The sequence below is a fragment of the Nyctereutes procyonoides genome, unplaced genomic scaffold (assembly GCF_905146905.1).
Source record: "Nyctereutes procyonoides isolate TBG_1078 unplaced genomic scaffold, NYPRO_anot_genome, whole genome shotgun sequence".
NCBI lineage: Eukaryota > Metazoa > Chordata > Mammalia > Carnivora > Canidae > Nyctereutes > Nyctereutes procyonoides.
Window position 1 is genome coordinate 17,736,240 of NW_026575040.1, and position 27,465 is coordinate 17,763,704.

Below are 27,465 nucleotides of genomic sequence, written 5' to 3' on the forward strand. Positions count from 1 at the left end.
ACCGGCTGTCCCATGTTCGTGCTCACGGCCTTGCTCGGTGGTCTCCGTGGCACTCTTCCCGTGGGCCACTTCCACTCCAAGTTCACTACCAGCTTTCCACCTCAGGCACCGCAGCTTGTGAAGGAGGCTGGCTGGATATACTAACACATGGAAACCCCGCGTGGAGACCCAAGCCACTGCTCTAGAAATTCAGAGCACAGCTTCTCCATCCTGGCTGCATACTGGAATCTCGTGCAGCTTTAAAAAAAACCCCAAACCCCTGCACTCCCCAGAGCCTTCCTCCCACCGCCATCTGCCAGGTTTGGCGTGTTTTAAGGCTCCCCAAGTGATTCTAATGTGCAGCCTGAGCAGAGCAGCACTAATGAGAAAATCAATTCCTTCCACCTTTGCACTCATTAAACATCTAAATCATAGAGCGGGACAAGCGGGAGTGGAAGGGCGTTACGCAAAAGAGAAGTGTAGAGCCAGAACACCTCCGCTACACCCCCGTGAGATACTTCCTGTTGGAAGAACCACTTCACCCATCCGGACCACAGGACCACAGAGGGAAGTGAGGAGGAGGAGGAGGAGGAGGAGGAGGAGGGGGAGGAGGAGGAGGAGGAGGAGGAGGAGGAGGAGATGAAATGAAAGCACTCCTAGGGTTGAAGAGGGAGGAGGTCAAGGAGCTCTCTCTGAAATTACTATGTAGTCAGCTGAATAATACCATTGCCTACTGGCAAAAATATAAGTCCACCCCTCCCCTCCCATTTCTGAGGGCAAATAAGAATTTGGGTTTTTTTCCCTCCAGGTAATTTCCTCCTCGGTAGGAAAGCTGCTTTGGTTGGCAGGGCCTGGCCATGGTGAGAGCAGGTAAGGAGGTGTGAACAAGCCTGCTGAGAAGAGAGGACATGTAAAGATGTGCCCAGACACCACTGCTCTAGCGTCAGGCTCTGCTCAGCCTTTTGCTCCTCTCCATCTCGGGTTCCTTGAAAGGCAAGCTAAAGATGCAGTTGGACCCCAGACAAAGGACCTCCAATCCCAATGAAACTTTTCAACAGAAGAAAGAAGCCCATGCGAAAGAATGACTCTGGAAAGGCAGGTCACACCGGATGGTAAGATCTGAGAGGGCAGGACCACACCTGCCCCAGGCACAGAGAAGTACTGCTGCTTATCTCCTGAACCCACAAATCAGTGAGTTTCCCCACAAGTGCTTTTTTTTTATTAGTCCCTCTATATTTTCTGGTAAACCCTCAGAATTGTCTAGAAGGATCATAGATGGGCTGATTTTTTTTTTTTTGTCAGAACCAGAACCAGTTAGAAGAATTAGTGATGGGAGTGAGGTAGCCAACCCTTGATGTCCACCACAAAAGGAGATGTAATTTTAGCGTGCCTGGGTGGCATAGTCAGTTAAGTGTCCGATTCTTGGTTTTAGCTCTACTCTGATCTCAAGGTCGTGAGATCGAGCCCCGCGTTGGGCTATGCACTCAGCACAGGCTCTGCTTGTAGATTCTCTCTCTCCCTTTACCCCTTCCCTGACCCCACATGCCACATGTGCACTCTCTCACTCTAAAAAAATAAATCTGGGACGCCTGGGTGGCTCGGAGGTTGGGCGTCTGCCTTCGGCCCAGGGCGTGATCCTGGGGTCCTGGGATCGAGTCCCACATCAGGCTCTTCTCAAGGAGCCTGCTTCTCCCTCTGCCTGTGTCTCTGCCTCTCTCTTAAAAAAAAAAATCTTAAAAAATAAAATCTTAAAAAAAAAATCTTTTTTTAAAAGGAGGATATAATTCAGTAGAAAGATCTAGCCTGCTGGGGGTATGTGGTTCCACATGTCACAAAAGACACTGTGTATTAAATTGGACCCCGTAAGACATATACCAATCCTTCATTCAAAAGGGTCATCCTGCCTTGATCTGTCATCAGCCCATCTTACATGCACAAGGCCTTACTGACATATACCATCCTACATAGGAAAATCAAGTCCTTATTGGGCCAAGGACTGCAAAACTGAGGCCAGATAGTTTTTATTCATTAAATTAATAATAATAATAATAATAATAATAATAATAATATAGAAATTATATCCTACTAAAAGTGCAAGGAAATACATGGCTAAACATTTAAGGATTCCAAGAAACCCAGTAACACCCTTTTTCAGTGTTGAGCTGAAAAAAAGAAGCCCATCGTTTCAGTAAGCTAAACTTCTTCATAGACATTATGGCCAAAATGACACCAGCGGTGGTTGGAGGCTGGATCCCCACCCTTGGGAAACGTGAAGCTAGCACACAGACAGGCTTTCAAACTTCAAGTGAGGAAAGCAAAACTGTCCCTAACGTCTGCTGCACATGAAGTTTGCCTCTTTTTCTAGGTCAAGTTTCTCTCAATGTCTGGACAGCTTGGGATGCCTGGGTGGCTCAGTGGTTGAGTGTTTGCCCTTGGCTCAGAGCGTGATCCCAGGCTTCTCCCTCTGCCTATGCTTCTCTCTCTCTCTCTCTCTCTGTGTCTCTCATGAATGGATAAAAATCTTAAAAAAAAAAAAAAAAAAGTCTGAACAACTCGAATTCACAGATAAAAATAAACTCCTCTTTTAAAGTCAGAGGAGGGGATCCCTGGATGGCGCAGCGGTTTGGCGCCTGCCTTTGGCCCAGGGCGCGATCCTGGAGACCCGGGATCGAATCCCATGTCGGGCTCCCGGTGCATGGAGCCTGCTTCTCCCTCTGCCTATGTCTCTGCCTCTCTCTCTCTCTCTCTGTGTGACTATCATAAAAAAAAAAAAATTTAAAGTCAGAGGAGGAAAGATCCCTGGGTGGCTCAGCAGTTTAGCGCCGCCTTCAGCCCAGCGCGTGATCCTGGAGACCCAGGATCAAGTCCCACGTCAGGCTCCCTGCATGGAGCCTGCTTCTCCCTCTGCGCTGCCCTCCCCGCTCCCCCCCCCCCCCCGTGTGTGTGTCTCTCATGAGTAAATAAATAAAATCTTAAAAAAATAAAGTCAGAGGTTATGAATTTGTTAATTGCACTTATTATGCAAAGTAATGCTAATGCTGAGATCGCACAGCCTAGTAAAAAGCAAAGCATTCTTTATATAAGGAGCTTCCAGCTCAACTCCTGGATCATGAGGGATGGACCTGTAAGGAAGGACTAAGTACCTCCCCAAGGCAGTCAGTGTTAGAAATGTTTTCTTCATGTGAAATGAAAAGCTGAAATTCACCTCTTTCCAAGTGCCACCCAGTGGCTCTGGCCTGGTTGTGCATATGCAACTCTAAGCAAGAATGCATTCTGAGATGTGAATTTAGCTCTCATGCCTCTCCTTGGCCACATCTTCCCCAAGTCCTTCGGCCATTCCCTGTATCACTAGAGCTCTCAACGTTCCAACCTGACTCTGCTCTTCTAAATGTGTTCATCTGTCAATGTCCCTTTTCCATGTTTCTAACTTCAAAAAAAAAAAAAAACTATTCATATCAATGGCTGCAGCAATTGAGATTTTAAACCGTCCTTTTGTGGTGTATGTTAACATGGCATACTGGGCAAACACATCAATTCTTACTACCTGATTGAGGTAGTGGCTTAAATTTTGAATAAAAATATAGAAGTCTCTTTTTTTTTTTTCCAGAATCCATGCACTGTTGAAACCCAGCTGGCCCCTAGGTGGTGCTCACTCCGACGACAGCACCCTAATTTTCAGCCTATGATTTCCTTCTGAGGACTGTGTCTTCTAGACCACACCATCAGGATTTAGAGAAGCTTATTTGGGAGATATTAAGTCACAGGTAGAAAAGCGAGACATGGACAGTGATCTTTATCTGCTTTCCTATTTTCATGTATCAATTTTCCCCTACTCCCTTCAAATTGGTATGTCCGTTATATTCCAGAAGTTAGAAGACAGAATCCTAAACCACTTGAAGGAAGTATCTCTTCCTTTGAGGAAGTATCTCTGATTTTGGTACCAATCTTAAACTCTTACAGAGAGTAACTGAAACAGAAGCCAACCGGTATAAGGCTTTCTTTGTTCACTTGTTCTCTAAGATAAAACCTAAGAGCAATGTACATCACCTCCCTGTGGTGGGCTGGGAGAAATGTAGTGCACGTGGGGAAACGGGTAGCCTTGCCCCAGACTTCCTGTGTGTGAAATTCAGAAGCAGAAAAGCTATGACCTAACAGCCAGAGTTCCCTGAGATACTAAGTGTGATGATGATGATGATAATGATGATGATGATGATATGTTTTCTCTTGGGAAACACACTCCTGACACCTAGCTAGTGTTGATAATGGGGCAGGATCTATCCATCCCTGCTGCTCCTGCCTGGGTGTGCAATGGGAGTGCAGAGGGGCCCCTCGTTCTTCTGTTCTTCTCCCTGAGACTCACAGATGAGCCAATGTAAGACTTACAGGATTCCACACAGTATGACTGGATTTCTAGTTTAGGTGACAGAGTTCACCTAATGTATGTGTTTATCCTACAAGAGAAAAAAGTATCCCTCCCCAACCTCACAATCCCCTGACCTTAACCTCACTCCATTAATATTGCCAACATCTTAGAGATTAATAAAATAGGTATCTTTTTAATCTTCTTTTTGTCATGTGTGTGATTTATTAGTAGACAGGCTTTTAATTTTAATAACTCATTAATAAAATAGATAACCTTTCTGAGTAGTGCTTAATATAAGGAAAATGTTTTGTTTTTTCAGTTTTTCCACTGCCAACCAAAGGTTCAATTAAAGTTCTTCCGCAGAAATATAAATGTTCAACTTACCTGTTTTTTTTTTCCATTTAGAAAAACAAACGCATAAGCTATGAGCATATAGTAAACATAGAACTTGGTCTAATATCCCACAGACAGACGGAGACCGAAAAGATGAGGGAAGAAGGGAGAGGAGGAGGGAGGAGACAGGAGCATGGGAAGAGACACCTGTCCACCGAGGAAGAAAAGATGGAGCGGTCCCTGGGGAGAAAAGCAGCCAAGTGCAAGGAAGTGCAGAGACCTGAGCTAAAGGAAACTTTTCTCGTCAGACCCTCGCGACCCCTGAGCTGTAGGCACCCCTTTGGAGGAACTGCTGCCTCTGAAAGCGAGTGAGTTCATGCACTGTGCTTCCCAGCCTTCTTCACTGGAACCCTGTGATCTGATTAGAGGGATAATCACCAGCCCACTGGGGCGATTAGGAGAAGATTTCGCTCTGGGCCATGAAGATCGTGGCGTGAGTACGTTCACTTGGGAGCCATGGAAAACTGACCTGAGAGTCAGATCTGGCTCTAGGGCTGAAACGTCCCCACAACAGGCAGCAATCCCAGCCCATGACCTTCCACGGGGGCTTACCTCCTCAACCATCTGCTTGACTTTCTTCTGCTGGCAATGCACCATGTCATCTAAGTGTCTGATCCGTTCACGGAGGCTGGCAGATGCCTCTTCCAGCTGCTGATACCTAACACAGAGAGAAGAGCAAGCTGTAGAGTCCTCAACCAAAGCAGCAGTACCAGCACAGAGTCACGGCTGAAGGGAACAGTGCCACAACTCCACCTTCTTCTCTGTGTCTCTGGGGGGGATTAACTATCGATGGACCACCCCACTGCAGGAGGAACACAGGACTTTTCTGCAAGCTCCCACTTGGAAGGCTTACCCTGTATAAGGACAATGACTCTACTTTCCAGGGACTGAAACCGAAGTTTTTTGGCACCACTTAAAGAATGAGGGGCTCTCTATTCTGGAGTTAATACAACATCATGCTATATATGCTTTACAGGCAAAAGGCCTTGGAGTGGAAAACGGAGGAGAGGAGCCTAGTACCACAACACAATACAATATCCGAAATCAAGTGGCCAAGTGCTGGGAAGTCTGGAACTGTAGCTGTCTACACATCATTTACTTGGGGAAACCGGGAAGCATGTTGAAAGAGAAGGTCCTCTCTGCATCAAAAGAGACTGGGCTGCTTCCCGAGGCATTTCATAATTTTGTCTTAAAATGGTACAAACTACCCTCTGACTCTGCTTGGTTCAGCGAAACCAAAGGAACCAGAAGACGGGCTCTTTGGAGCCACTGGAAGAGAGCACTGGGCGCAGGGTCTGGTGGTCAGCTAACCGCTCCTGCCAGGTACCCCCTCAGTGCTACGTTAAAGTCTACAGAAGACTGCAAAGTTTGAAGTTGTGGAGAGGAAGGAAAACAGACATTTTTCAACACATACCACAGGGCAGGCAGCAAGCCCCCCAACCCCCTCACAATGAATGACCCAGTGAGATGGGCACTGCCCTCGTCGCCGTGACCCCCTCCCCCACTTTAAAAAGAAATCTTGGTTTGCAGATAAGCAAGGAATCTCAGTGAGGCTAAGTAACTTGCTCAAATCGCTCAAATCATCCCAACCTTGTTTTCCTTCACCAGAGGGCCATGCATGATCTCTCTGCCCTCTGATTTCTAGCGGAGACCTTGTACTGCTCCAGCATTTTCCATGCAAGGCTTTCTATGCCCGTAGCTAGGGTACAAGGTAAGGTTTGAGTAAACAATGTTTGGAAACAAACAAAAAAAAAGGGCATTTTAAAATTAGTTTCCATCGCAATGTTATTAGTCACAGCTAATGAGTCTTCTCATCAACAAGGTGCATCCTGTGGACTTGAAGGTCACAGAGAACATTTATAGACTGAACTTCTGCACCCGAGGCAGTCTGCAGGGTGTTCCCCCACACTATCCACCAGCCATGGGCTCCAAGATGTGGCTGTGAGCTCCTAAAGAAACTGGCCCCGTAGTGGAAGCTCCCAGCCCAATACTTAATTTGTAGAAGTCTGTAACAGTGATGACCAAATGAAGGAAAATGCAAGGACCTGGCACGCTCACAAAAACACAGCATGTCCACCGTCTAAGTCCACTATAAACTAAAGGGCATGCATCTTACCTTTCCTTGTCAGAATCGGTTATTTCCACTGACATTTCTGTTTCATGCTCCAGAAGCTGTAGCTGCAGCTGATGGCGTTCCTAAAATAAACACCGATATCTGAATCATCGGGTCCCCAGCTGGACAGAGAATGTATATAGAGTAATTCCAGCGCTAGTGGGTTCAAGTCTCCAGAATTCCCAGCGGGGTTTATGCATCCACCCACCAAAGTCCAAACAAAGCTCAAAAATGCCAAATCTTTTGGTGTGCATTTACAGATATATTTATGAATAAGATACAAAGATCCTGGATAAAGCCATCCAAGATTTCTTTTTACTGGACACCTGGGTGGCTCAGTTGGTTAAGTGGCCAACTGTTGGGCTCAAGTCATGATCTCAGAGTCATGAGACTGAACCCCATGTCAGGGCTCCGTGCTCAGCAGGGAGTCTGCCTGAGGATTCTCTCTCTCTGCCCCTCCCCCTGCTCTTGTGCACGTGCTAATAAAAATAAATAAATCTTTAATAAATAAATAAGTATTCCTCCAACTTCGGTTCGGGTACCTTGTGGGAATTTATAGTTCTAAGAAATGAAAATCCATGCTCTTAAGTCAGGAGCCTGTGATACTGCAAAATTCTTGGTTATTTTCTGCATTATCAAGAAAAGAACCTCAAGATTTTGGAAAATATCCACATTCACCCAGTAACCTGGGTGGTATTTACACAGGTATGTTTACTTGTAAAAGTGTACTGTGACAGAATAATGGGCGGTCCCCCACTGCTGTCCACATCCTGATCCTTGAAACCTGTAAATATGTTGCCTTACAAGAAAAAGGACCTTTGCAGATGGGATTAAGTTAAGGGTCTTAAAAATGGAGGAATGATCCTGGATTATCCAGCTGGGCCCTTCTGAAAGGAGGAAGAAGGGTTAGAGCCAGAGAAAGACAAAGACTGGAAAATGCTACACTGCTGGCTTTGAAGCTGCAGAGCCCTAAGTCAAGGAATGCAGGCAGCCTCTAGAAGTTAGAAAGGCCTAGCAAACAGACTCCCCTCTAGAGCTTCCAAAAGGAACCCAGCCCTGCCGACACCTTGATTTTAGCACCCCTGATCTCCAGGGCTATAAGAGAATAAATTGGTGATGTTTTAAGCCACTAACAGTGGTAATTTGTTGCAGCAGCAATGGAAAACTAGCACATATATCAGGCTGTGCATTAAGATTTGTACCCTCTGTTAAATATGCAAATTTTAAAGTCTATCCAAAAAAAGTAATAGACGAATATGGACAATTATTTCTTTGGACAAAGTGAAAAACGTTAATAAAAGCATAGCAGCCATCATAACCAAAACTGCTCTAGAAATACATTACAGACGTTGGTGTCATAGATTTCCTTAAAATGAAATTTATCAAACCCCGTTCACTAAATTGGGAGGAGATGATTTTACTTTAGGCCCTAAGTACCACTGTGCCTCTTCATTATTCTCAGAAATTCTCCCAACACACTCTTTAAAAGCAAACCTTTAGGGATGTCTAGGTGGCTCAGCGGTTCAGCGCCTGCCTTTGGCCCAGGGTGTGATCTTGGAGTCCCGGGATCGAGTCCCGTATTGGGCTGCCTGCATGGAGCCTGCTTCTCCCTCTGCCTGTGTTTCTGCCTCTCACTCTCTCTCTCTTCTCTCATGAATAAATAAACAATAAACTCTTAAAAAAAAAAAAAGGCAAACCTCTGAAAATCTCTCATGACTTCTGAAGCTATAAGCAGTGGTGTCCCAAGAAATAGACCAAAGAGACAGGAGAACAGTCAACCCTGACAGGAAGAGTGTATTATCACTGATGGATTTAGGAAGACCAACTTTTAGTGGGATTTTGTTTTTGTTTTTAAATCTCTCCAGAAATACACAGTCTTACTGCCCACCTGGGCAGAATGCTCCCCTGTTCTCACACCGTTTGCTGCTGCTGGAAGTTTGTATCAGCCCTGAAATAACCACGATGGACCTTTCACAAGTGAGCCCCCACTACCCGCGACCCCCGCCATGGCTGACTCCAGGAACAAAAGCTGTCAGAGAGTAGGGCAAGGCCTAACTTCCAGCACACTTTAAGTGTTCAATTTTTTTTCTAAATTGAAGCACAACAAATCTTAAGTGTACACTACCCAATAATTTCTTACATTTGTACATGCCTATAAAACCACCGCCCAAGCACAGAATATCACCTTTTCTGCAGCAGGGTCCCTGATAGATCACACTCCTTAAAAGATTTTTTACCAATCAGGAAAAAAGAGGTGTTCTGAAAATCCAAAAATAGGCGCAAGCAGGATACGACACTGCCACAGTTCGTGCCTGCGGACATGCTGTTCTCATAGTGTGTGAGACATCTGGCACAATTCCTGCTCTGAACGAGGTATCCCCAAGGGAGAAGGAGCAGTAAATTGGAATACCTAATCCTAGCTAAATAAAGCCAGCATATCTCTAGCCTAAATGGAAAAAGAAGATTTAGAGAAAGGACAATACATTTTCATTCACTACAGAAAAAGCCGACAGGGCCTGGGGAACAATGTGTGTCACATCAATGCCGGCAGGGAAGGCTGGCCTTACCACCTCCCTGGCCTCCCACCCATCACCTCTTACACAGGCTCCACGTGGGAATCAGCAGGGAAAAAAATTCTACTTTCAGAATCCCAAGGGTACAAAGAAGCTAAGCTATTAAAAAGAAAAAGAAAAAAAAAAAAGCCAAAAAAAGCTGACTCCAGGGGCAGACACTGACATAAGTCTAACAAAATAAAAATCAGGAGCCACACATTTTTGAGTCTCTACTACATGCCAGGCACGGTGCTTAGCACTTTGTGGGGACGTTTTTTGTTTACTGCTCACGAAGCCCTAAGAATTATTATTACCAGCATTTTACAGAAAACTCTGGAAGACTCAAGTAACTGCCCACAACTAGAAAGAGAGACAAGTTTTAAACCCTAGGTCCGTCTGATTCTAAAACCTGTATTTCCATCTGATTCTAAAACCTGTATGTTTAGCCACCACGTGGGCAGTCTCCATAAGGTGGCTTCCTGCCCCAACTAGGCTGCCCACTCACTTGGCACCTGTACGTGGCAGGAAAATCTGTCACCCGCAGGGAGCATTTACCAAACCAGTACCTTCTGCTGTTGCAGGGCAGGGGGAACGGGGGAAAAAGCTCACCTAAAGTTCCAGAAAATGCCATCATTGCCCAATCTTCACTACAACCACCTCCAACAAATCCTGATGTTAAACATGCCACTTTGCTCTCTTCGTTAAAGATTTTATTTATTCATGAGAGACACAGAGAGAGAGACCGAGACACAGGCAGAGGGAAAAGCAGGCTCCCTCTGGGAAGCCTAATATGGGACTCGATCCCAGGATCCCAGGATCACGACCTGAGCCAAAGGCAACTCAACCACTGAACTACCCAGGCGCCCCTGCCCTCTTCTTTTCAATAAAAGAGAGGATTCTGTTTTCCCAAGGAAGAGAGGTGAAGTTGTAGCAGACTCACTTTGTTCATATCGCTCCCAGATAAAGACATTACCTAAGGCGGGAGCCCCCAAAGCTCCGCAGCTCCAGAGCAGTGGGTTTAATGCCACTCCCGCCGTGGTTACACCGCACCTCATCAGGGCACCATAGAGGAGCCTATGTTGTGGACACGAGAGGGAAGGAGATCTCTCAGAATCCCTGGAAGCCCAGGAGCTGGCCATGCACACATTGTCATTCCTCCTGGCTCATCACCAGCCAGGGGATGGTCAGCATGAGCTACAGGGTATTCATGTCACAGTCCTGGCAGGTGGCCGCTGTTCAGCGGAACCACATGCTGCTGAGAACCATGCACAGCATTACCCCTAAACGAACACCCTTCCCCCAGAAGTCAGCGGTCACCTGCTAAAGGTCACCTTGCCTTTTTCCTCCTTCCTGCTTTTTCTTTTTCCTCTCTCCCACCCCTTCTTCCTATTGTCCACATTCTCTCTAATTTCTGCTTCCTCATCTTGATGTGGGAACGAGGAGTTACGGGCAGATGGCGTTAGGCAGGGAAAGATAAGGGAAAGGCCCCAGAGTCAGGCTCCTTCCCATCCCAAGAAAACAGAAATAAGACAGCAAAAACAGAAAAACCTGGCTCCCTAGCTCTAAAATGTTAGGGAGTATCCCCCTTTAATGGCTACTAAGTAATCACAGAAATCCCAGATGTAGAGAAATATTATGGAGCAGGTATTAGCCAGAGAGAAGGGAACCCCTTGTTTGGGCTCATAATATTTACAAAAAACATCTTGTTTGTTATTATGATAGTTACAAATCCACCACCTTTGCTCTAAATGTCCACCCTGATACCCACAAAGAATTTACCAAGTTCCCTGGTCAGTTTCCCATAAGACAGACCATAAAAGTCCTCAGTGGCAACCCTGTTCCCACAGGTTCCCAACCCTGTCCCCTAGAGGGACCCCTTTCCCTCTGAGAGCTTTCTCTGTATCTCCGATTAATAAACTTCTATCGCTTTGCTCACTCTGTTGTCCAAAAGATGGTCTCTGACTCTGTGATACAAGAACCAAGCTCTCCTATATCAGTCTCAGCTGAGCTCCGGCCTTCCCCAGGCTACCCACACCCACAGAAAACACAGGTCCTCCACTCTGCTGACAGATGTGGTGGGTCAGAGAAAAGCCAACCTTTCAGACACCTGCCCAAGAAACGCTCGCTCAGGATACTGATACGATATTTAAATAAGGCTTGGTTGCTCAGTGAGTCAATGAAGTTCATGCTTGGGACCCCAGTGAAACGATGCTAAAACATTTTTATAAATAACTACGTATGCGACGTTTTTTAAAGCATCAAAATAGGGGCAGCCCAGGTGGCTCAGCACTTGAGGGCTGCCTTTGGCCCAGGGCGTGATCCTGGAGACCTGGGATAGAGTCTCACGTCGGGCTCCCTGCATGGAGCCTGCTTCTCCCTCTGCCTGTGTCTCTGCCTCTCCCAATCTCTCTCTCTCTCATAAAGAAATAAAATCTTTAAAAAAAAAATAAGGCATCAAAATAGTGGCACCTGGGTGGCTCAGCAGTTGAGTGTCTGCCTTCAGCTCAGGGCATGATCCTGGGGTCCAGGGATTGAGTCCTGCATCGGGCTCCCCATAGGGAGCCTGCTTTTCCCTCTGCCTGTGTCTCTGCCTCTCTGTGTCTCTCATGAATACCTAAATAAATAATCTTTTTTTTTTTTAAAGCACCAAAACAGTTACTATAGGAAAGATGAGAACTTTGTCAGACCTTCTCATACTTCATTTTATGGCTTTGTTGTTTCCTGTTGAAATCACAAATTAGAGGGATGAGCAAGGCGGGTGCCGAAGGCTCCTTGCACCTTCGCGGGCCTGCCAGGACTGCAGGGATGTGGGGAGTCTGGGCCCAGAGCAGTGTTTGTTACCTTTTCCATGCGCTCAATCAGCCTGTCCAGCTCTCCAATCCTCTGGTCCTTCTCCACTAGGCTGATCTCCGCTGCTTCCATCTTTTTATTGGCTTCTTCAATAGCTTTCAGAAAACTTTTGGTTTCTTCCTGCAAAGGAAACACACTCTGTTCTCAGCACAGCTGTGGAGTCCCTAGGCTGCTAATGAGGGTCCAAACAGCGCTGGCCTTGCTAAATCGTGACATCTCTCTAAAAGCATACTCTTGGGGCTGAGAAGTGTCATGAACTCAGATCATGAACTCAACTCCCATGATTCGAGTTCTCACCTGCAAATAAAGAAACCTCGTGTGGCTTTTTAATGGGCCTAGTTATTTTTTCTCCTCTCCCCACCCCTCGAGTCCTTATATCTAAAAAACAAGCCCACAAATGTTATTTCTCCCTTGACTGGATGCTCAAAGCGTCAGTGTATTTGCCAATAATATAAAGGTAAGTAGGGCCACATCTGGAACTGAAGGCAGAATGCCTCGACCCTTCTCCCATACTGCAAAGCACCAAGTCGGTCAGCCACTCAGCACATCTATAGAGCTTTAAGAACACAAGAGAAGGCAGCCAAGGACTCCCTGCCTTCAACGATCTTACACTCGCTCCTACCAAAACCGGGATGTGAGATGTACAGGTGAGGTCTAGTAACAGGAACTACAGAATGCCACAGCAAAGAGCGGAGAGAGAACATGGGCTTCCCAAAGACACAGGATACTTCTAATGAATGGCAAAGACTTATTCACAGAGATGGTGGCATTTTCAGGGCTTTGCAGGTTCTTGGGAAGGTGCAGGGACAGGGAAGGAGGGCATTTCAGGTAAAGAGGAGCAAATGGAGGAAGAAAGGGCACAGCTGCATGGAAGCCTGGGATCTGCTGGAAGACTGGCAAATGGCATATCTAGCCAGAGAAAAGGAGGTACTTAGAGGCAGAGACTGGTGGTTATCTGGAGCAAGGAGGGGGGCATGAATGAGGGCAGGAGGGAGAAGTGGGGGGATGAGCAAGCAAATGAATAAACCTTGACCTTCACTCATGTTAGAGTCCACTGACTCCCCTCCAAGCAGAAACCCTGCTACTACCTAAACCTCACCAACATTCATGGACCACACGCTCCCCAGTTCTTCGTGGGCAGCTAGGGTATACACACCAGCAGAGCCTCCTTCTCGGCATTGTGCTTCTGCTGCTCCTCCTGCAGCCTTTCCTCGTACTGGCTGTACAGCTTCCTGGTCATCTCTCTCATCACCTCGGCATTGGCTTCCTGGGAGGATTCCACCTACAGAGACATTCATGTCAGAGCTCTGGCTTTTGCAGGTTCCAGGGAACCAGCACCTGCCACGCAGTGGTGAACCCACCAACTAGGCTTCTTCTGCGGAGACGGGAGACCAAAGCAGCAGGAACTAAGGGGAGGAGGATGGTGGGAAGAAGGAGTGGGGAGTAGAGGGGTAGAAAAAGAGAAAGCAGGACTTCACACTCTGTTACCAGGACAAGGACCCTCCACGTGAGCGAATTTTTCAAAAAGACAGAAATGTACCTAAGCATCAGCCTTGTCCCCCCAATTTAGCCACTTTTGAGTTGAATTTTTAAAATTAAAAGGTCTATCTGTTGAAGAAAAGAAGGAGTAAAAGAAAGGGGGGTGGCTCCAGTGGCTCAGGAGTTTAGCGCCACCTTCAGTCCAGGGCGTGATCCTGGAGACCCAGTATCGAGTCCCACGTCGGGCTCCCTGCATGGAGCCTGCTTCTCCCTCTGCCTGTGTCTCTGCCTCTCTCCCTCTCTCTCTCTCTAATAAATAAATAAAATCTTCAAAAAGTGATGAAAGGGGGTATTACAGGTACCGATATTCTATTTCTGGATATATTATTTTGTAGATTTGACTCTGAATCAAATAAATCGTTTATCTGTTACCAAAAAATTAAATTTCAAGAAATTACCTCCCAAGACCATTCAATGGGAAAAGGATAGTCTTTTCAACTGTTTGTTGAAAAGACTATCCTGGGACAAATGGATAGTCACACCCAAAAGAACATTAGACACCTAACACAACATATCCAAAAAGTAAGCCAAAATAGGAGGAGGGGCAAGATGGCGGAAGAGCAGGGTCCCCGAGTCACCTGTCCCCACCAAATTACCTAGATGACCTTCAAACCATCCTGAAAATCTACAAATTCGGCCTGAGATGTAAAGAGAGACCAGCTGGAACGCTACAGTGAGAAGAGTTCGCGCTTCTATCCAGGTAGGAAGACGGGGAAAAGAAATAAAGAAACAAAAGGCCTCCGAGGGGGAGGGGCCCCGCGAGGAGCCGGGCTGAGGCCGGGGCGAGTGTCCCCAGGACAGGAGAGCCCCGTCCCGGAGGAGCAGGAGCTGCACCAACCTTCCCGGGCGGGCGGAAAGGGGCTCGCAGGGAGTTGGAGCAGGACCCAGGAGGGCGGGGATGCCCTCGGGCTCCCGGGGACACTAACAGACACCTGCGCCCCGGGAGAGTGCGCCGAGCTCCCTAAGGGCTGCAGCGCGCACGGCGGGACCGACCGGAGCAGCTCGGAGGGGCTCGGGCGGCGGCTCCGCGGAGGGGGCTGCGGGGCGGGAGCGCGAATCCACAGCGCAGGCCCCGGAGCACAGGGCGCCGGGACACAGCCCAGGATCCGGCCTCCCCCGGGACAGGCAGAGGCCGGGAGGGCCCAGGACAGCGAGGACGCTCCTGCCCCGAGCTGAGCAGATCAGCGGCCCCGCCCCGGAGCCTCCAGGCCCTGCGGACGGAGAGCCGAGAGCCCCGTAGTTCCTGCGGAGGCTGAATCCAGGCTTCCAGAGTTGCCATAGCAACTGCGACTGTTCCTCCTGGGGCCTGACGGGGTAAACAACCCCCGCTGAGCCCTGCAGCAGGCAGGGGCAGAGCAGCTCCCCCAAGTGCTAACACCTGAAAATCAGCACAGCAGGCCCCTCCCCCAGAAGACCAGCTGGACGGACCAGTGATACTCCCCGTGTTCCAATACAACTTGTTTTTGGCCACTCTGCACTGAGCAAAATGACTAGAAGGAAAACCTCACTTCAAAAGAAAGAATCAGAAACAGCCCTCTTTCCCACAGAGTTACAAAATCTGGATTACACTTCAATGTCAGAAAGCCAATTCAGAAGCACCATTATACAGCTACTGGTGGCTCTAGAAAAAAGCATTAAGGCCTCACGAGACTTCATGACTGCAGAATTTAGATCCAATCAGGCAGAAATTAAAAATCAATTGAATGAGATGCAATCCAAACTAGAAGTCCTAACGACGAGGGTTAACGAGGTGGAAGAACGAGTGAGTGACATAGAAGACAAGTTAATGGCAAAGAGGGAAACTGAGGAAAAAAGAGATAAACAATTAAAGAACCATGAAGACAGATTAAGGGAAATAAATGACACTCTAAGGAAGAAAAACCTACGTTTAATTGGGGTTCCCGAGGGCGCCGAAAGGGACAGAGGGCCAGAATATGTATTTGAACAAATCCTAGCTGAAAACTTTCCCAATCTGGGAAGGGAAACAGGCATTCAGATCCAGGAAATAGAGAGATCCCCCCCTAAAATCAATAAAAACCGTTCAACACCTCGACATCTAATAGTGAAGCTTGCAAATTCCAAAGATAAAGAGAAGATCCTTAAAGCAGCAAGAGACAAGAAGTCCCTGACTTTCATGGGGAGGAATATTAGGGTAACAGCAGACCTCTCCACAGAGACGTGGCAGGCCAGAAAGGGCTGGCAGGATATATTCAGGGTCCTAAATGAGAAGAACATGCAACCAAGAATACTTTATCCAGCAAGGCTCTCATTCAAAATGGAAGGAGAGATAAAGAGCTTCCAAGACAGGCAGGAACTGAAAGAATATGTGACCTCCAAACCAGCTCTGCAAGAAATTTTAAGGGGGACTCTTAAAATCCCCCTTTAAGAAGAAGTTCAGTGGAACAATCCACAAAAACAAGGACTAAATAGATATCATGATGACACTAAACTCATATCTGTCAATAGTAACTCTGAACGTGAATGGGCTTAATGACCCCATCAAAAGGCGCAGGGTTTCAGACTGGATAAAAAAACAGGACCCATCTATTTGCTGTCTACAAGAGACTCATTTTAGACAGAAGGACACCTACAACCTGAAAATAAAAGGTTGGAGAACCATTTACCATTCAAATGGTTCTCAAAATATATCCTAAAAACTATAGAACACTTCTGAAAGAAATTGAGGAAGACACAAAGAGATGGAAAAATATTCCATGCTCATGGATTGGCAGCATTAATATTGTGAAAATGTCAATTTTACCCAGGGCAATTTACACGTATAATGCAATCCCTATCAAAATACCATGGACTTTCTTCAGAGACTTAGAACAAGTTATTTTAAGATTTGTGTGGAATCAGAAAAGACCCCGAACAGCCAGGGGAATTTTAAAAAAGAAAACCATATCTGGGGGCATCACAATGCCAGATTTCAGGTTGTACTACAAAGCTGTGTTCATCAAGACAGTGTGGTACTGGCACAAAAACAGACATATAGATCAATGGAACAGAATAGAGAACCCAGAAGTGGACCCTGAACTTTATGGTCAACTAATATACGATAAAGGAGGAAAGACGATCCACTGGAAGAAAGACAGTCTCTTCAATAAATGGTGCTGGGAAAATTGGACATCCACATGCAGAAGAATGAAACTGGACCACTCTCTTGCACCATACACAAAGATAAACTCAAAATAGATGAAAGATCTAAATGTGAGACAAGATTCCATCAAAATCCCAGAGGAGAACTCAGGCAACACCCTTTTTGAACTTGGCCACAGTAACCGGAGAAGGACAAACAGTGTATGTTCTCATTCATTTGAGGAATATGAATAATAGTGAAAGGGAATATAAGGGAAGGGAGAAGAAATGTGTGAGAAATATCAGAAAGGGAGACAGAACATAAAGACTTCTAACTCTGGGAAATGAACTAGGGGTGGTGGAGGGGGAGGAGGGCGGGGGGTGGGGGTGAATGGGTGACGGGCACTGAGGGGGACACTTGACGGGATGAGCACTGGGTGTTATTCTGTATGTTGGTAAATTGAACACCAATAAAAATTAATTTATATATAAAAAAAAAGATTGAAACCAAAAAATAAAAAAATAAAAAATAAATAAAAAGAAGGGAGATTGAAAAAAAAAAAAAAGTAAGCCAAAATAGATCAAAGGTTTAAATGTAAAAGACAAAACTATAAAACTCCTCTAAGTAAACATAAGGTGAATCTTTGCAACCTTTCTCAGATACGATACCAAAAGCATACACGACAAAAGATAAATAGAAAGACCTTATCAGTATTCAATATTAAAACTTCTGGGCTTCAAGGATACCATCAACGAACGTGAAAAGGCAACCCAGAGAGTGGGAGAAAAGATCTGTAGATCACATATCTGATAACTTGTGTCCAAAATATATAAAGATTTTTTTACAATTCAATAATATCCAATTTTAAAATGGGTGAAGGATCTGATAGATGTCTTCTTTGGGAAGATATACCGACCTATTAAGCACGAGAAATATGCTCAATATCATCACTTATCGGGGAACACAAAACCACAAAGAGATACCACTTCACACTCCTGGGATGGCCATTAGCAATGAAGCAGTAACAAAGTGTCAGTGAGGATATGGAGACATCAGAAACCTTTCACACTGCTGGTGGAAATGTAAAATGGTGTGGGCATATTTCTGCATTACCTTTCATACTATGGCTCCCCTCCCGCCGCCCCCCACCATGTGTATACATTATTTTAAAATCTTGTTATGTCACAGAAGCGGGGAGGCCTTTGAAGACAAGTTGCCCACATGGAGTTAAAGCTGTCCTATTAATCACACTGGCCCAACAGTACCTAGGAGAGACTTCAGTTCAGCTCATAGAAGAAATCTGGACTCAGCCTTTCCACATGTTTGTGCTTTCCTAAATACCACATTTAGAAACATTCCCACCTGGTCTGGGGGACACTAAGCCAGGACCTCCCAGTGCCTCTCTGGGCCCCAGCTCAAGAGAAAAGAAAAAGTCAGCAGATGGGTGAGCAGGACTCAGGTTGGAGGTGGCTGGTACTCCCTTTCTGCCCATGCCCCATCCTTGCCTTTGAACCTCATGCCATTGATTTTATGCTGCAGAAGGTCTATCTGTGTCCCGTCCTTCCAGCTTATTGCTTTTTCCAGAGAGCTGAGCCAGCTGGATGTGTGAACTCTGGATAAAGGAAGTATACTTCAAACTCCATGGGTACATGACATTTATTTCTAAGATCCAACAAAAGTCTCTGTTGGTGCTAATCAACCTTCTCATCACTAGAGAGGTTCTGGTACAAGCAGCCACAAAATGGAATATCCTGAGCAGTGAATTATCATCAGCTGAGAGACACACAATGTGTCCTGCACTCCATTTCCATGGCAAACAGAGACTTCTAGAAAGGGCTATGTCCCTCCTGTCCCTCATTGGCCCACTCAACCACTGCCCAGCATCCTTGGTCACCCACGGATCTTCTTCCTGCATGCCCTTGATAATAAAGAGCCCTTATTACCTTCCAGCAGGCTCTTTATTATCAAACCAGAAAGACCTTGAGACATCAGAGAAAATCTCAACAGTGAAGTCTTCTGAAGTCCCAGACCTGTGGGCAACCCCCCGCCCTCTCAGTATGTGACAGTGGTGCCATGATGACTGTCTCAGCAGCCCTTAACGCCACTGGGGCCAGGGAAGAAGTGCCCACTCAGGGTATTCGTGGGGCATCCCAATCTGAACTGGGAATAGTGAACATAGAACCCCCCTCGGTGCCTTCAAGCCAAGCCCTATGGAGTTGGCCACAAAAAGTATGGGAAATGCCAACCAAGAAAACAGAAGAAAGGAGAGGAAAAAAAAAAAAAAAGAAAGGAGATGGATTTGTTAATGATGGGAAGAGAGAGAAGGAAAGGGAAAGAAGAGAAGGGTCGGGGGAAATCCGCGCTCCCCTACTTTACCTTCATCTTCAACAGCTGATTTTCAACTTGCGCTACCTCCAACTGCCTCTGCTTTTCCCGCAGCTGGCCCATGGATGCTTCATAGGTCTGCTGCAGATCTCGGATTTGATCCTTAATGTTGCTATTTTCCAGAGTAACATCCACGAGGGTTTTCTAGTGGCATAAAAAGAAATCAAAACCAGATCCGATGATGTGAGAAAACATGGCCAGAGTCATGCACCGGGACATCCTTTTGCCATTAACCATTGGGAGAGATGTCAAGCAGCTGCAAGCCAGGAGGCTGGTATCTGGGGGGCTGAGGGCTCCCCACCATGGGCAAGTAAGTGGTCTAAGGTTCTGTAGTTGGGTGGGCCAGCGAGCCTTCCCATCACACCCCACAGCCTCTGCCCACACCACCTGCCCCTGCTCAGGATGAATGGAGATGGATAAAAATGGAGTCTTTCCAGGAAAACTGTTCATAATGCATCATTTCACGTAAGAAAAATTAGGTTTTGAAAATAGTAAGGGTAGAACAAATCCCATTTTGAAAAGGAAAATGTATAAGCATCGGTTCAAACGTGTTTATGCAGAGACAAGTTTTCAGAAGACTGGGATGAATTTCACCAAGATCCAAATAATGGTTATCTCTATGTGGTAAGATTATGGAGGATATTTATTTCCTTCTCTGTGTTTTCTGTATCTTTCAAATTCCTACAACAAAATCAAAAAACAAAAACATACGTTTTGTAGAACGGAGATAGTCCCCTTTTTCCTTAAAGGGGCTGTCCCTTCTGTACTTGTGAAACCACCTACCAGGACAGCCACAGCATGGCTCAGGTTCTGGTGGTGCCAGCAAATGCTTCCCCTTCCCCTACCAGGCAGAGAACTGTGGCAATGAAGAAGTACCAGGGAACAGAGTCTGGTGACTCAGACAAGTGCCTGACAAGCATCAAAAACCTGTTGATTATTGCTCCAGGCCATCCACTGGAGCAAGAATGATTAAGTGGCTCAGAGGTTGAGCATCTGCCTTTGGCTCAGGTTGTGATCCTAGGGTCCTAGGATCAAGTCCTGCATTGGGCTCCTCACAGGGAGCCTGCTTCTCTCTCTGCCTCTGTCTCTACCTCTCTGCCTCTCTCATGAGGAATAAATAGAATCTTTTTTAAAAGTTATTGTTAAAAAGAAGAAGAAAAAGGAGAAAAGAAAGGCACCATATCACAGCCAGGAAATTCAAGTGAATCTGAAGATTGTTGGCTTCTTACTTCTGCAAGGCTCTGACCTCTCCCCTTGCCCAGACTATCCCATTTTCATTATTATTGACAGACCAGAACCTTGGTTTGATTTCACAGGCTGTCAGAAGTCTAAGGAACTGCTGAGATGATCCCCAGTCCCCCTGTTTTATGGATAAACAAGCTGAAGCCAGCAGAAAAAAACGACTTGAACAAGGTGTCTGGCTAGCAGTAGAGCCAGGACTAGAACCCTGGTGTCTGGGTCCAGATGTAGGTTCATGAGCACAAGAGTTCTATTTGTAGAGCCAGTGGGCCTTGGAGAGGGAGCGATTGGGCCGGGTGGTTTCTAAAGCCCCTTGCAGCTCAAATATCTTCTGATTCTGTGCTTCCAAATGGCTTCTGTATTTTCGTTAATGTCTAATGTCTATTTACCTCCATCAAAAATCCTTTCTCCTGATTCAAGTAGGTTTAGGAATCAGAGGCATTTTATCTACAGTGAAGGCTAAGGACTTGAGGAAGCTTCAAGGACTAATCCTCTACAAAGAGGAGATAGGCATTAGAACATGTATCCAACCCCAGAGTTTCTAAATCTAACTGAAAGTCGAATGTGACTTGGGGAGGTGGTAGATGGTACACACAACCCAGTCCCCGGTGGTAAGAATTCCAGGTTATGGAAGCCATTCTCTGTATGAATGAGGAGTTAACCATGTAGAACCCAAAGCATTAAATCATACCAAAATTAACTGGCATTAAGCAAGAGTGATGGGGAGAAGCAGAGGGTGAAGCAGATTCCCTACTGAGCAGGGAGCCTGATGCGGGGCTCGATCCCATGACTCTGGGATCATGACTTGAGCCAAAGGCAGATGCTTAACTGACTCAGCCACCCAGGTGCCCCTTAACATAATTTTTAATCTTTTCATTATAAAGCTCCTCTGCCCCAGGCCAAGACACTGGACTGTAACTAGGAACCAGTCAGATACCTGGGTTATGGCTGACCCTATTCTGATGGCTGACCTGCCTGGAGCACCAGCGGGATGGCAGGTCAGAAGTACAGGTGGGGAAGAGAACCCAGAAAATCAGTGCCCATACCAACCAGGTCTGCACTTAGGTGAGGTACAGCATCTCCTACTGTTTGGCCAGGAGCAAGAAGATGCCCGAGAGAAGGAAAGGGAGCCTTGCCAAGCCCCCTTGATGGCAGAAGAAAGGGAAAACCATACCAGACCCAGAGCAGGGCCAGGCCTGGGGCCAGGGGAAAACCAGCATGCACTAAGAAGGATCAGGAAAGGGGTGAGGCTCCAAGACCCCACCAGAAATGGCCTCCCAGCCAAATCCCAACACGATGCCTGCCCAGGCCCGCTGCTATATCTAGCTTTGTGGTTGGCACTACTGCCCTCACAGCTGTGACCAGAGAAAACCAGGCTCATGGGGAAGTGGAGGATTTCAACATGAAAATTTATCTGTTATTTGTATAGAACTGGGAAGGACACATAATAGCTGCGGCACCTTTTAGAGAAGGGGAAAAAAATAAGAGCCAAATGGATTTAGAGAAGAGGCAAGAAACTGTTGTGTGCCTATCTGGAAACCAAAGCCAAGGGAGAGTGTTTCTGGTGAATGTAATGCTGTTCTGAACCTTTTCAAGTTAATCTGCATATTAGATGCAGGACTCAGTTGGAAGGGTAACAATGGGTAGCACTGGCGGGGTGAACTCCCAGCAAGGCAGTTCAATCACGGGAGCAATCCTCCTGAGGTGGACCGAGGACGCACATTCAGAGTGTCCTGAATCCTTCTGCCTTCCTGCCTCGTACTAAAGACATTCTTTGGAATGCACAGGATTTCTTTTATTGCAAAATAATTTCTAAATTAGTAAAAAGTGCTTCACAGTCTTTGGGAGTTACTTGCCATGAATGAGTACAGATTGGGGAGATCTGCAGATTGTCTGTGAGTAGGTCTGTACAGATTGGGGAGATCTACAGATTGTCTGTGAGTAGGTCTGTACAGATTGGGGAGATCTACAGATTGCCTGTGAGTAGGTCTGTCTTTTCCGTGCTTGGGTGGAACTTCCCGTAACGCGAGAGCTAAAAGAACAGGGGCTGATGTGCTGTTTTAAGTGCTAATATTTAAGACCACTTGGGTACCTACTGGAGAAAGTGACATCTCTAATGGAGCTCAGGATCTAAACGCCCATTTTAATGAAGGCAAAAACAAATTCTACTCAAAGGTTTAGAGTCTTGGCTTGGAAGCGCTTCCTCTCACCTCCTTCACTAGCTTCCTGGTATGGGCTTTACTGTGGCCATGGTTGAAGGATCCTAAATAATGATCTGAAGACATCCCGTGACTTACTTTACTACCGAGGCACGGACCCACACTTGGTTAGGCATGCCGGCCCCGTAACAGAGGGCACCCCAGAGGGCACCCAGGCTAACGGCGAGCACTGGAGTACCTGCAAGCCAATGGAGTCCGACGTTAAGGTTGAGTTCATGGCATTAAAACTGTCCAGGGCTGACGACTGTGTCTGGATGTGACTCTCAAGATACTCCTGCTGAGCCTGTGAAGCCTGAACAGATGACGAGATGGTTACACAAAACCATTTATACCTGCAACAAGCTTCAGTTAGGCTTCTCCTGATATTTCAAGTGCAGCTTAAAATTGCAAATTCAACATCTGCATGACCCAGAGAGGGGAAAGACAAGAAGGCTCTTCCTTTACATATTCACCCACAGGCCTCATCTGCTCCTCACAACAGGTGCAGCAGCAGACCATCCCCCTTCACATGGAAGAAACAGAATCAGAGAAGCTACGGGGTTTGCACACCAGCAGCTGAGAAGCGGTACAGCTAGAACCACTGTATAAGGGTATAACTAGAACCCAGTTGGAATATCTTCTCATGACATCTTGCTCTTTCCACTCAGCACAGAAAGAGCACATCTGGGGTGCACCCAGTTCTCCAGCATCATTCTGGGGCTGCCGCTGCTGCCGTGTCTTTGTTGGGTGTGTGTGTTTAACGTGTTGCAGACAGTTTCATCAGAGAGAGTTCTACAAGTTTAAGCCAAACCTTCAAGAAGGTCTGGGAGCAGGGAGGCAGGAGAATGAGGGGTAAGGATTCGGGGTAGGCTCAAGGGTGGATGCCGGTGGGGTCTGCTGGAGCCACAGAAAGCAGTCAGCAATGACAGAACCAGAGGGGCACCCTGCACATGGGAGGCAGAGTTGAAACAGCAGGGCAGGCCCAGGAACAGGGTGGGGGGCACGTTCTTCCTCAGGGACGTGTTCACATTGCAAGAATTTAGCAATGGTAATGTGGCTGCAGAATGAGGGCTGGCCTAGGGGAGGAGACGGGCAGAGACATAGTTTCTCGCATGGGAAAATGAGGGTGTGCAAGAGACGGTGATGGAAAGCCAGGGGCAGAGACCTGTCTGTGCATCTATTGCAACTCCAATCCTCCGGCTTTAATTACAGTTGTTAGCGCGTGTCAGTGGATGGCAGACTCAATTTCCACAAGTATGTGAGAATTTCACAAACCTCTTCCTACATGCCAGTTGAGAATGGGCTACGCCCCCACCCCTATAATCAAGGCAATGGGTCTTACTTAAGCAGATAATCTCCCAGCCAAGTCATGCGCTAACCTCTAACACGGCTGGCGTAACTGTGCTTCCTTCCTGCAGAGATTCACCTTTACGGAAAGTAGGTTGTGTATACGTGGACTTTTTTTTTTTTTTTTTTTTTTTATTTATGACAGTCACAGAGAGAGAAAGAGAGAGAGGCAGAGACATAGGCAGAGGGAGAAGCAGGCTCCTTGCACCGGGAGCCTGATGTGGGATTCGATCCCGGGTCTCCAGGATCGCGCCCTGGGCCAAAGGCAGGCGCCAAACCGCTACACCACCCAGGGATCCCCCCGTGGACTTTTTTTCCTTCAACATTATGAATCAAAAATACAAAAAATAATTTTTTCGCAGGCATTAGCTTGTTTAAACAGGGGAATGTTATTTTCTCTTAAATTGGAAAGTAAGACATTCACATAGTTCAAACATTTACAAAATGTAAAAGGTACACACTAACATAAATCTGTCACTCCTGTCCCATCTGTTCAGGGACCACCTTGCCTACTCTGCCCCTCAATTAAGAATCATTTAATTTGGGGATCCCTGGGTAGCTCAGCGGTTTAGCGCCTGCCTTTGGCCCAGGGCGTGATCCTGGAGTCCCGGGATCCAGTCCTCCGTCGAGCTCCCAGCATGGAGCCTGCTTCTCCCTCTGCCTATGTCTGCCTATCTCTCTGGGTCTCTCATGAATAAATAAAATCTTAAAAAAAAATATTCCCCAAAGCATATCTTGACTGGTCCATTTTCCTCTCTTTATTTGAGATGCTACATTTATCATATATTGGAGTACATTTCTTCACTTTTTTCATGAATGCTTACTTATTTATGTGTTAATATGATGCTGTCCTAATCTCTGAGGCTCTCTCAGTTTCTTATAATATTAATAGAGCTAGTCTTCCTCATTGTATTTTTTTCCCCAGAATTTCCTCAATGCTTCCTATTTATTTTCTGTATACTCTGGAATCACCTAGTCCAGTTATAAGAATGACATAAAATAAAAATCTGTTGGTATTTTTATTGGGTTACATTACATTTGTGTATTACCCTGAGTAGTAAGGACATCTTACAATGTTGGCAATTCCTATCTAAGTACATAGTATGTCTTTCCTCTTGGTATAGTTTACTCCTAGATATTTGGTAGTTCTCTTTGCTCTTGTTTCTTCTCACCAGTTGTGTTTTGTATACTGAAATCTATTTGTTTGTACCTATTAATTTTTTTACCCTGCTACTTTACAAAATTGTTTTTTACAGTAGTTTTTTTTTCCATTGGCTCACTTGTGCTTTCTGGGTATATAATCATATAGTTTGTAAACAGTGACATTTTTACATCTACCGTCTGGTTTTTATACCTCTAAATTTGTTTCTCTTGTTTAATTCCATTGGCTAATCTCTCAGGTACAATATTAAATAGTAATGATGATAGCTGGCTTCCTTGTCGTGTCCCTCACTGTGGAGGGAATGCTTTGAATGTAAAGATTCTTCTTGCCACAAATGTCCCTTTAAATAATACACTTAATTCTGTGACAAAATTCCCTCAGTTCATTTAAAATATGATTCTATTCACAAAGAATATCATAAACTCAAATATGTTCAGGTACCAGCCACTCAGAGGGAATCCTAAGCCCTACCATCCCTCCATATTTCCAAGTCACTGAGATATTCACTTACTGACAATTCCTGGGTAAGCTGTCGAATCTTCTGTCTCATTTCATCATAGTCTCCATACATTCGCTTCCTTACTTTTTCCAAAGTGGCTCTCACCTGCAGCCCACAAAGATGCTAGTTAGAGATCAAGTTACAAGATTTTGAGAGATTTTCTGAAACACTAATGACAGGAGGGCTCCACAAAAAAAAAAAAAAAAAAAAAAAAAAAATTTTAAGAACATGACAGTTTGGGAGATTAAGAAAATCACTTCTAATATCTAGTTAGAAGCCAAGGGAATTATCCAAATAACAACAATAAATATGTATTATTATGTATGTTTATAATTATTAATAAAGATGAATTATCCAAATAATAAGCCCTAAAGAAAAAATGGTTTGTTGAAATGCACCTATCACCTGTCAAAACACATTCAGCAAGATTCCTTTTCCTAGCACACATTTTTATAAGTAGAAAGTTAACAAGTTGACTCTATAAACAAGTGACTAAGAAGACAAAAAACAAAACAAAACAAAACAAAAAAGCAACCTCTAATTTTCGCTATCTCTGCTCTGACCACCAAAGAGCAATTAAATGTCTGAAATATACGGCAGGGAAGTATGAGCATAGAGAGACCATAAATTTGAACATTTCTCATTTATCAATAATACACAGGCACAAAATATAACAAAAGTCAGGGTAATCCTCCAAACACCTGTTTACACAACCACTGTTGAAGTTCCTCTATAGTAGCACTTTTGGAGGAGTAACCAGGTCCTTACAATTTTTATTAAAAAAAAAAAAAAAAAAAAGCCTTGACCCTGTCAAGGGTCAAAAAAAGCCTCTGCTCCCGCTCTGCTTAATGGAGAGCTCAGGGATCCTCAAATAGAAACAAGGTCTCAAGGGAGCCCTCTGCAGGGAGTTCCAGAACCTCCATGGCAGGAGGGACTCAAAGACAGCGGTTGGTAGGAATTAGGGGATAGCACGAGGGAGCACTTCACCTTGAAGCTGTATTTGCATAGCTAGCACACGGTTTTAAATCAGATTGCATGTTTGTTAGAGGTGACTGCGTATTGGTGAAAATTTTGGCAGCAAGGTGTAAATCAAGATGCCAAGACTTTCCTAAATGAATTCTGATCAAGAGTCTACTTTCTTGCTGTTATCTACAAACATTTTGGGGAAATTGAGGCCCGAAACACTCTGGCAGACAGAAAGGTTTTCACCATGGCCCTAATTGGCTCTCATGCTGCTCATCAGTGGGGAGTGGGCTGGCTCTCAAGCTGGATGGCAAGTGGTACGAGAAGCCAACTGGGCCAGAATCACTCATGGCAAGAGAGAACAATCCCATAAACATGCTTAGGGATGAGCAGACCAGGATGGATTTGAAGCCAGCTATAGAAGGTGGGACCTGGAAATTAATTTTATGTTACAGGTCACAATGGAGGCTAGTAATCCAGGTCAGAACCATCCCTGTGTCCCAGGCACATGTCATCCCTGATTCACAACCAGCCTCCACCTGTTGATTTTGTCTTGGGCAACTGGCGGCTCTTCAGCTCTGCTTAAAAGGTTTACCTGTGAAGCAGTGCCTTTTTATCCGAGGTATATAAGAAGGGACTAAGTATTTACTTGAGAAAAATACTGGAGATGAGGAATGTTCAAGTTGCTTCTATAGAGGAAGTCAAGAATGAGATACTCTGAATGATTAAAAATTATATTTGGGGAGTAGAATGATTGAGGATTTGAGGGTGGTGGTTGTCACAGTTGTCCTGTACATTTGTGTA

At 45.6% G+C, this 27,465-nt stretch overlaps 1 protein-coding gene across 2 annotated transcripts in view; it reads right to left on the minus strand.

The window, feature by feature from the left end:
* The window catches only part of MYZAP (myocardial zonula adherens protein), an 89,246-nt gene that overhangs the window by 35,891 nt on the left and 25,890 nt on the right, over positions 1-27,465 (minus strand). For both annotated transcript variants that reach the window (XM_055320233.1, XM_055320234.1), the window contains exons 4-10: positions 25,711-25,803; positions 22,890-23,003; positions 19,245-19,397; positions 13,407-13,532; positions 12,242-12,370; positions 6,852-6,931; positions 5,288-5,393 (exon numbers count right to left, since the gene is read on the minus strand). In XM_055320233.1, the coding sequence (XP_055176208.1) occupies positions 5,288-5,393; positions 6,852-6,931; positions 12,242-12,370; positions 13,407-13,532; positions 19,245-19,397; positions 22,890-23,003; positions 25,711-25,803 (801 nt within the window). The remainder of the gene's footprint in view (positions 1-5,287; positions 5,394-6,851; positions 6,932-12,241; positions 12,371-13,406; positions 13,533-19,244; positions 19,398-22,889; positions 23,004-25,710; positions 25,804-27,465) is intronic.